General features: G+C 42.3%; 1 protein-coding gene across 1 annotated transcript in view; it reads right to left on the minus strand.

Annotated features, from left to right (window-relative positions):
- The window catches only part of PGGT1B (protein geranylgeranyltransferase type I subunit beta), a 39314-nt gene extending 28012 nt beyond the window's left edge, over positions 1–11302 (minus strand). The window contains exons 1-2 of the mRNA XM_088477727.1: positions 11096–11302; positions 6403–6521 (exon numbers count right to left, since the gene is read on the minus strand). Of these exons, the coding sequence (XP_088333853.1) occupies positions 6403–6521; positions 11096–11226 (250 nt within the window). The 5' untranslated portion in view covers positions 11227–11302. The remainder of the gene's footprint in view (positions 1–6402; positions 6522–11095) is intronic.

An 11302-nucleotide genomic window follows, 5' to 3' on the forward strand; every position in this document is an offset into this window, starting at 1 on the left:
ACAGCCTACTTGGTGGGCACCACGTTGATCCCCATGGACCCGACGAACTTCAAACATAGCCAAACACCTAATCCTGGTCAAACTACACCACCATGCCAAATTTGGTGGAGCTAGGTACAAAACTCTGGCCATGCATAAAAGACAGACAGACAGACAGACTTTGTCACATATTATATATTTTTACATAATTTAATATAAAAAAATAACAACTTTGGTGTACATTTTTAGAAAATATATTAGTTAAGAGGTTAAAGTAAAAAAAAAAGCTGTCAATGTGAGGCATGTGTGTGTATATTATATGTATGTATGTATATATCAGTGATAGCTACACCCATTCACAGATTGGCCATTCTGCTTACATTCCCCATACGATTAATCAAGTTGTTCAAATGCCTAATTAAATACAGGGCAGTGGAGTAAGACATGAGTGCACTCCAGCCGATGTATCCTGTGCGTTTATCCTGCTGCCCTTAAGGGTCTCCTATCACCTCTTCCCCGACCCAGTAAGTCACCTGCTACTTTTGGGGAGCTTTGGAGGTCCTTGGGGCTGTATGACTGCATCTGCAGCCCTGTTCAGCTCTGATTCCCTGTGTGCTGAAAACGCCTGCCAGCCATTCTGGATTTTGTCCTCTCGCTTCCCTGCTTCCAGATTTAGGTCTCCTTGTGGCTAATTTTTTCCCCGTGTGGTGGGATAGCGCCCAGAGCCTACTTCTACCCTTGCTGCTGTGGTCCTGTGAGCCCCTGAACTCCCGGAGGGGTATTCAATATGAAACGTTAACTTCACTGCCGAAGTTAACGTTTCATATCGGAGTTTTTTTTCTGCGTTACGTCTGGTGCGCGCTCCCGCTTATCCCCGTATTCAAAATAAAAGTAACGAAAACGGGAAACTCCGAAGTTGGATTTGCGTAAAGTTACGAATTTTTCCTGAAAATAATTGTAAGACCCCCCTAAAGTTGTAAAAACATGGGGGATCACTATGGGTACCCCCATTTTAGCCTTTAATTGAAAGTCGGGGATTTAAATAGCCGCAGCAGGTGTTTTTTTCCCCGACATTGAAGAAGTGATGCAAAAGAGCACTTAGGTTATTTTTTTCGTTTTTTTAAGTGGGCCCATCAAATTTGGGGTACATGAAAATGGGTACTAGCATATTTTGGTGTCCCTAAAGTAATTTTTAAAAAATTCTGCATTTGTGCACCTGCCGCTATAATTCTATTCTAGAAAACACCTGCCGCATACATGCAGAATAGCCCTGAACCTATTTCCCTATTGTTTAAGAATTTTTTCCCATTTTTTTTTTTTTTTTTTGCACCCCATTTTTTAAATTAATTTTTTGGGGTGTCCCTATTTTTTTTTAAAACTTTTTTTGACAGTTCTTTTTTAAATGTCAATCTCAGGGGTGCAGGCTATTTTTTTTAAGCCTGCACCCCTAAACCCCAATTCTGCACTTTTTTTCGACACCTATTCAATGGTGAAAAGTTATCACCGTTTTTTATCAAAGACTTTTCAAAACTGCGATAAGTCTTTGATATTGAATACAGTGTAAAACTAAAACAAGTGATATTAACGCAAAAACGATAAAAAGTGCGATATTAACGCAAAAAACACCCATATTGAATACCCCTCCTGGTCTCTCAGGCAGATACCTGATGTCCAGTGGCAGTTTTGGTTTTGAGGGGTCTGTTTACTACAGTAAGCGGTGTTAGGAGATAAAAGTGACAGGAGGTAAGGTACCAGCCAATCAGCTCCCAACTGCCATCTCACAGGCTGTGTTTGAAGAATGACAGTTAGGAGCTCATTGGCTGTACCTTATATCTCTGTTCACTTTATCTCCTAACACAGCTTAGTAAATAGACCCGAGTCTCCGACTGTCTTTGGAGGCCGTCACTGTCTGGGACTACTTCTGACTCCTATGCTGCAAAATCCTGACCCTGCTATAGGTACCCTCTATACTTACCTGGAGTCTCCCCTGTGCTGATTTGAGATGTAGGAAGTTGCAGTTATACTCTGGTATCCACAGCCACATCTCTGCAGTTCAGTACAACCCTCTGGCCCCTACTGCATGCTATTGAGGATACCTGTCCTATGATACTTTGCAGCCGGTAGCTTTGATTTCTGATGCTTATCTCTGTAGCTGCTTTCACTATTACTCACACACCAAATGATTTATTCTTTATTTAATCCTGTATTGAAAATATAACAAAATAAAAAAATACTGACGTACAAAATGACATTGTCCTTTTCCGGGCCTCGAACCCAAGGCAGCCGCTCTGTAAGGCGCTCACCTTACCCACTCGCCCACACACACCAGCCATATCAGCAGTCACACATGTTGTGTACAGTATGTGATGTTCAGTGTGCGACTTTACACCAGGTAAAGTGTATAAAACAATGTCTATAGCAGTTTAGTGTAAAATGCAGCTGGGTGGTATACAGTAGCAAAGAAATGACAGATGGTGGGAAGTTGGGAGCAATGTATTGAGTTCAGCAGAGTTCATTAAGAATATTGAACTTGAATTGCTCTGTCTTTATTTAAATACTGGGTGTGCGTATTTTGGCCAATGCCGATAACTTTATTTAATCCTGCATTCATAACAAAATGTAGTCCAGTACTACTGTATAGTGTAATGAATGACAGGTTCCTAAACACTTCCACTTTCTAATAATATCACTTACAGTTGACCGTGGAATATCCAGCAGGGATGAAATTTCACGAACAGTCTTATTGCAAAGGTGGCATCCTATCACAGTACTACGCTTCAAACCACTGAGCTCTTCAAAACAACCCATTTTGTATCTGGAGACTGCATGGCTAGGTGCTTGATTTTATACACTTGTGGCAACGGGTCTGATACAATAATGAACACGTGTGGCCAAATACTTTTGCCCATATAGTGTATGTGTTTCTAGATTTGATGCTCTGGTGCGGATGTTTATTACTGTGATTCTAGAAGTCCCTGTAATGTGTAGTTGAACCTAGGACTTTTTTCTTAGTTTAAAGGGTTTGTTTTTTTTGTTAGGGTCTAGGTGTACTTCTGTGTTGTTTTGTTGTGTTTGGGGGTCAGGTATAGTAGCGTAGTTAAAGGGGGGGTTTGTTTGGGGAACCAGGTATGCCTTAAGTTGGGGGTAAGGTCATGCAGGTATGGATGGGAAATTATGGGGTGGTTGCTAATTGCTGTAAATGTTGTGAAGATAATGGCTAAGGTATATTTTGTTAATTACTCCATATAGATTTGTTATTTATTTGAACCACATCAGCTTTGTGTAGACAGGTTCACAATATTGCAGCACGATTTGATGTATGGTATGGAGGTCTACGTATCTTGCCCTTACTCTCTCTATAGTGCTAGAATTATTTTTAACACAATGCTACCCTCTATTCTCTAGGTTTAGTGTTACGTGGGCGTGAATGGCGCCTTCGGGCATCCGCTTCTCTGCTTTTTCATTGTATGAGGTTTTCATACATGTACGTTTTCGCTATTGGGAGTGTTACAGCTCACCTGCTTTTATCTCTATTCTGACACCTCAGATATTTGTTTTTTGAATTACTGAATTGGTCTTTTTTTTTCCACTGTGTTTTTATTATTGTAATATGTCATCCCTCCCAAATATGTTGTTATTGTATTATTTTTTGTGGGTACAGTTAAAAAAATTATAAATAAAAGTAGAGTTATGGTAAAACTTACCCTTGTTAACTCTCTTTCTTTGAAGTCCATAGGGAGACAATGGGGTGTAGGTGGTACTTGGAAGGACCGGACACCAACAGCAAAGCTTTTTTCTATCCCAGCATGCTCCGGTCCTTCCCCCTATACCCCGCCCACAGCCTGAAAGCAACTCAGTTTTGTTAACAAGCCCAAGACAGGAGCAGCATAGGAGAGAAGGAAGACTGGTACAATGAAGAATCACACTCTCACACAAAGAAGGAAACAAGTGACCAAGAAAAGAAACCCATAGAAGCCAGGTGCGTCAGGAATGGTGCCTCCTTTTCTTCTTCAGGGTCCATAGGGAGACAATGTGGATGTCCCAAAGCAGTTCAAGGTCGGGGACACTCCTAACCTCCTAAGAGAGGAGAACCCGGTGCCCAAAAAAAGCATTCTGAGAGGCAAATGTGTCAAAGGCAAAGAAAGATGTGAACAGAAGACCACGTTGCCGCCGTGCATACTTGTTCAGCTGCCCACGAAGGACCCACAGAGCAAGCAGATACTGTAGCCAGCACAGGAAGGCCAGTCTGCGTGTAAGCCTGTGAAATAGTCATGCAAAGCCACCTGGCCAGAGTCTGTTTGTTAACTGTCCACGTAGATCTTCAGAGCATGGATCACATCCAAAGAGGCCTCACCTGCCGAGAGGTCTGGTGATTGAAAGGCCGGAACCACGATTTCTTCATTAAGGTGAAAATAAGAGACCACCTTGGGAAGGAAGCCAGGGCGCGTTTGAAAAACAGCCCTGTCCGGATGAAATATCAGAAATGGGGAGCGTCAGGAGAGCATCCCTAAATCGGATACCCGGGCAGATGCTATGGCCAGAAGAAAAAGTCTACGCAGTGAGCCATTTGATATCTACTGAATCCAAGGGTTCAAATGGAGAGTTCTGAAGTGCGTGGAGAATTGCTGACAAATCCCACGGAGCCACAAAGGGAGGTTGTATATAGAGAACACCCTGCAGGAAGGTGTGAACATCCGGACCCCAGACTGCAGCCGGGACTCAAGGGGACAGGTAAGACGGGGACCCGAGTCTATGCGCAGTATAACCTCCGATCTCAGAAGACAGACTGGAGGCGCTGATGTGGACACCGGTTCGTCCAGGACTCCACTAGACTACTAGGGCATAACCTATACTGGCGCAGGGGACAGCTAAGGCCAGGGACCCGGTGATTGATGTCAGCATAGGGGAGAAGGTCCTCTCCCTGCGGCCCCTCTCCCAGGTCAGGGCGCCATTCCACTGCGGTCTTGCCGCCCCTGAGCTACTCCTCCCTCACCCTCCGCCCCCTCAGAAATGGCAGCCATTTTCTGCCACAGCCCCAGGTCTCCGGGAATGCTGGGTCCTTTCATCCTGTATACCTCTCCTAGGAGCCACGTTATACAGTGCTATTTTCTACCAGCCACTGTGGTCTGTGTAGTTGAATTTAGTGCCCACTGCAGTTAATTTGTATGTTTTGCATTGTATGTGACTTGTGTTAGCGCTGCTGTCTGTTTATTTTTCTTAACTGTTAGCTTATACCTTTCTCTTTGTTTCATTATAACCCTGGAATACTGAGGTATAGGGGGTTCACTGTACCTCACATCTGTATTTGTGAGGGCTGTCACATACTGTATATCTGTGTTGCGCACTATACTGTGCCATATTGTACATATATCTGGATTGCTCACCGCACTGTACCAGATTGTGTGCTATATTATCCTTGCAGCTATATCTAGCAAAGGCAAGAATAACAAGCAGCCTGCTGCTCCCACTCTGGTGTCTTGCAAGTTCTGTTTACTAGGCTTAGCTTCAAAGGATCTCATTCAAGATGGTCTATGTGCATCTTGTTATACGGCACCTGGTCCATCAGTCCCTGCATCCTCTCCTCAGGACCCCCCTGTGCTCCTTTTTCGCAGGTGTTGGCAAAAAGTGCAAACCACCTAGCGGTCCCTGTGGTAGCTCCCCTATGGGATGGCCACAGCAGGTACTCCCTGCAATTCTTTTGGGCCTCCAAGTCCCACCTACACCCCATTGTCTCCCTATGGAGTCCTATGCACTGAAGAATAAAGTGATTTAAAAAATAATAATAAAATAAATAAATATATATATATATATACACACATATATATATATATACACATATATATACACACATACATATATACACACACACACACACACACACACACACACAAACACATATACAGCAGTGGTGAAACCACTTATGGGTCTATTTTAAAAGCATTAAACATCACTACTGCTGAGAGACTGATTCATTCCTGTGAGGGGCAGTCTTGATCCAAATTAAATAGGAAGATCCAGCAAAGAGGTGCTGCAGCAGCTACTCACACCGCCCAGAAGCGTTGTGGTGGCAGAAATACCCTCTATAGCAGTTGGCACATGGCTGATTGTTAGCATATGGCTGATTCTGCCATGAGGTGCCAGTAGGAGTAGTCTGTGATAACAAGATACTGGGGGCAGCAAAACTCAAACAAATGGGTAAGCCAACAGGGCAGTAAACTAAGCCTATCCAGTCACATAACCTATTACCCACAAAAACACCAACACTTCAAAAAGCTGTTTACAATAAATTACATGAAAAACTCCTGTATATTACATAAAAAGCACACAATGAAGCAATTTTGGTTCACGTAATAGACAGTTTGCAAATTAGATATACTATATGAAAAATGTGGTATGATATATATACTTTTAAGAGATACTTACTATCTTCAGTGGGAAGGACTTGGAGAGAATAAATCCATTCAATAATTTCAGTTTTGTTCACAACATGCAATGAGTCCAACATGTCCAGACCAGACAGTGCAAAAAATGCAATAGTTAACCTAAAAATAAATATTATGTCAATTTCACAACAATGTGCAACCTGTTGGTACACCCATAATGCAAAGGGAAGTTTAAATATCACTAGCATTACATGCATTGAGGAACACACATGCAAGTTAGATTAGGTATGTCTCGCCTATTGATTGTGGGGGGGGAGGGGGGGGTGTATCCCCCTTTTGCGTTTTAGAAATCAGTTTATCAGGCAGGACTGTTTCTTTTTCTAGCCCTGGAATACAATAGAAAAATACTCTGTAGAAATGCCTCTATCCAACGCAGTGTACAGCATAGCAGTGTGAGGTCACGTGCTAATTAAAATAGCCTAGGCTTCATTGCCTAAATATATGGCAGATAGTTAAATGAATGTATCTGCAGAGAACACCTTTAAAACAAAGTTTAGACAACCCAAGATGTTGGGTAATACTTTTGCGAAACATTAGGGTGTCATTACAGAACATACATTACCAAATTTAGTGGCAAAACCAGGGTTGGCTGGTTTAAACCCAATTTTATTATGCTGCGACTACAGGCACAATGCTGTGACTGGTATTATTCCACATTTTTGTTGCTTGTGGTCTTTATCTGAGTAAACTGAACCAATGCAGTAAATCACACACACTACAAAGATATAGGGAGTATGAAATAGGTGAGAGGTGCTAAATCTGCCTTGCTTCAAGGTAAAGGTGCGTACACACGTAACGATTTTTTTAACAATTTAACTAGAACGACGTCGTTGTCATTCAAAAAAATTGTTCAGTTTCTGAGTTATAACGATGAACGAAAATCATTCAAACGCATTCCCGTTTGTAGTTCATTTCAGACTGAGCAACAGAACGATTTTCATTAAGGGAAGGAACATTTTTCGTTCATCGTTGTAAAAATCGTTCATTACACTTCAAAAAAATCGTTCACTTTTCAAGGGAAAATCTGACAGATAATCGTTGGTTACAAAATCGTTACGTGTGTATGCACCTTAATGGAGCATACACACGGTCAGATCTGTCAGATGAACAATTTGAACGATTTTACCAAAGATTTGGACAATTTTTGACTGCATTAAAATTAATGGAATCGTCCAAGTCTGACTGCAAACACATCATATGTCAGATATCGTTATCTGACCATCGGGAACGCACATAGGCCCTGATTCAGAGCCGGTCGCTATTTGCGCTCGCTCGTCCAGAAAATAGGGGTGGCTATTCAAATGAACCGTTCGCTGTTTGCGGTCTGTTCACGCCTCTAGGTCTGAACGAGCGAACAAAACTTGCGGTCGTTTTTTGGGAAACTACGCCCCCTGGCCGCTCGCATCCGACGTCATGTCCGCTATTTATTAGATTAATCGAGTACATTGAACAGGGTATGAACTGCTCGCTATTCTTGTGGTTGGTTTTTGCTACCACAATTTTGCGAGCAGTTCTGGCTAAAAAAAAACCCAGTGACGTTGTCAATGACGCTGCTGTTTTAAATATGCACACCCATAAAACGCCAGTTTTGACCTTTAAGCACGCCTGCGTTCTGATTTCCACTCCCCGTTTTCAAGCACCTTCCCCTGTTACCACCTACATACGCCTCATCCTGTCACTCAAATTAGCAGGCATTCGCTATTTTGCGAGCACATGAATTTCGGCCGCACTGACTGGTTCGCGCATGCGTATAACGATCCGTACGCATGCGCAGTTTGGTAAACATCGCTCCGAGCGAACGAGCTGCCGCTTACGAGTGGCTCTGAATGAGGGCCATTGTTCAAATCGTTCATCTGACAGATATGTCAGATTTTCCTTCAGATGTGAACGATTGAACGATTTTTTAAATCGTTATCGTTCAGATCTGAAGAAAAATCTGAGCGTGTGTATGCTCCATACTTCTCCCCTATCAATCCCATAGGGCAGGAAAGAAAACCACAGCTAACATTCTCAATCTTAAAGAGTAAACACCAACACATAAAACAGGTAATATACAGGGAAACACCTCATGGTTTAATCTCCATGTTTACCTTTGTATTCCAATTCAAAACCTTCAGTCCTATTGAGATGAGTACTAGAAAAAAAAGACTAAGGGCCATATTCAATTTGGAGCAAAAAGCCGTTCTCGGCTAAACTTTGTCGCCGATGACATCATTTCGCCAATTTCACTTATCCCAGTATTCAATTTGTCAGACTTTTCCCTGGTGCGAAAAGTAAATGTATCAGACCCTGCGATAAAGTATCACCTATGAATAGGTGGCAAGAACAAGTGCAGAATTGGGGTTTGGGGTGCAGACTTCCAAAAACCACCCTGCACCCCTTGGACAATCCCTCAAAGTACCACAGGACACCCCAAAAAAGGTACTTCCATTTTGGGGGTCGAAAAAAAAAAAGTTGGGGGACAAACTTTTAAACTAGCGATATTGACTCAGGGGTGGGTCCCAAAGTATGCCCCGGGTGTTTTTTGGTTGCAAGTGCTTGCGGCAGGTGGATTTTTCACGATTTTTACAAGTTCACTTTAGAATATGCTAGTACCCATTTTCATGTACCCCAAATTTGATGGGACTAGTTATTTTCCATTAAAAAGTTGCTAAATGCTATTTTTCACCACTATCCATAGACCTAAATAGCACCTATTGAGACCATTTATGTTTTGTAAGTGGCTTTGCAATATGTAATATATTAATAAAGTTAAGTTTTAATATTTCCATATAAGAGTGCCCCCGCAAAGGAGTCTTCTTTATTATCCTGCTGCACAGGGTAATTAAAGGGTGAAAGTATTTGACCATTTCAAGAACCCAAATACCTTCAAGCAGGGCTATTCGGGGGTACCCATAGTGAACCCCCATGTCAAAGCATCTTTTGGGGGGTGTCAGGCTGATTTCCCCAAAAATGAAAGGACTTTTTGCTGATTTCCTTTTTGCTGGGTCCGTTTTCCCCCATTTGAAATTGAATACAGGGATATGCTGGGACGAGCGCGAGCGCGATACTTTATCGCAGCCAAAACCTCCATTGACGGTGAGAAGTCTGGCAACTGACTTTTCGCTCCAAATTGAATATGCCCCTTAGGCTCTGTGGTGTCACAAGTATCATCTTATGAATGGTGGCCGAGCAAAAAAAAGTTAACCCCAATGTATTTCCCATTATTTAACAACTTCTGACTGCTCAAGCATCTTCAGCTAGTTTAGAAAGAATTTTTTCTTTCGGTTTAGTTCATTTGAAGCTTCGAAACAGACTGGGAACTGAATAGGCCTCTAAGCTAGTGTTTTTATTCAAAATGTTTAATGCCAGTGACATTTCCAGTTCTAACGCTTAACTAATTTTTTTATTTTGTGTGTTTCTCTGAAAAGTGCTTTTGCATGTTTTAATTATGTTTAGTCTAAAATTGGTTTTATTGAAAGATGTCAAATAAATCATATCAAACACTAATAACTTTGGTTTGTTAATGTTAGAAAGCATTAAAAAGTGATTGATCAAGGTTTGTAATACATAGCAAGATTCTTTGTTTTTTTTCCATTTAAACATTAATGCAAAAAAACTGGTTTAAACAAAAAAAAAACGGTTTCAACCAAAAAAAACAAAACAGGGTTTTTGTTTTTTTGGGGTACTTCCTCATCGTTGCGGCCCCTTGCTGGAGGCGCTGGTTACGCTACTTTGTATCTTCACTAGTCAGTGAAGATACGCAAGTAGAGTAAAGAACAGCCAGTGTCCAACATCATTCCCTACCATCCAAGTGGGCATGGAGGGGGAATATATCCATGTGGCGAGCCACTGTGCCCGCAGTGAAGCGAGCCCGCAAGGGGCCAAATGGTATTTCCTCATGTTTATGCTACTTGCGTATCTTCACTCACTAGTGAAGATACGTAACTAGCGTAACCAGCGCCTCCAGCAGGGGGCCGCAAAGATGAGGAAGTACCCCAAAAAACAGGGTTTTTTGTTTTTTTAAAAACCCTGTTTCTTTTCCAACCCTGGGCAAAAGCAATTTGTACATGGATATAAACTCTAAAGACATAGTAATATAAGACAAGGCGGTATATTTACTAACCAGCGAGGTTGTCAAATCTGCTGATCACCGACAGCTTTAAAATGATAATAGAAATAAATGTAATTGGTTTAAGCCGCCAATGATCAGCAGCTTTGACAATCCGCTGGTTAGTAAAACGAGCCCTAGAAGTTAAAAAGGTGATGTACTTGCAACATTACCAATTAAACTAATGTGTGCAAGTGTCTCTAACATGATGTTGCTGCTGGCTCTATGCTACACAAAACCACTTGTGGCTACAGAGCAACAACAGGAAGGAAACATAAAAAATAAATACATCCGTTATTTTAAATTATGTGTCATCTGATAAAGAAAAAGTTGTGTCTATATACATTACACACCCATGCAAGCTTCAACTTCTCCCAGTACAGTGTATACGTCTCTGGAGGTCTCAGTATCAGTGTTACTGCAACAAGTGGAACGGTGTAAGTCTCTGTACTATGTCCCTCTCAGTATTGCGGGGTATAGCAGCAATGCAGGGTGTATATATGGAGAAGGCAGTACATCAGCCTCTGCCCCAGCAGTCAATGCTCTATGCATGGAGGCAGCCCTCGCCCTGACTATACATCACCTGCTAGTCTCCAGCGTGCAGCACTGCTCGGGGAGGGCCTGCAGGCTGCGCTGGAAATAACGGACATGTCTATCCGGGAGGAACAGCAGCCTCTCCCCGGGCAACTCATCTCCCTCCTCCGCCGTCGCCATCTCCCTCCCTGGCTGTTTTGGCTGCTCCTACTTCTCGTAGCTCTTCCAGCAGCACTTCCGGGACAGGCGGAAGCCG

The sequence above is a fragment of the Taudactylus pleione genome, unplaced genomic scaffold (genome assembly GCF_031769625.1).
Source record: "Taudactylus pleione unplaced genomic scaffold, aTauple2 ptg000202l, whole genome shotgun sequence".
In the NCBI taxonomy this organism is placed as follows: domain Eukaryota; kingdom Metazoa; phylum Chordata; class Amphibia; order Anura; family Myobatrachidae; genus Taudactylus; species Taudactylus pleione.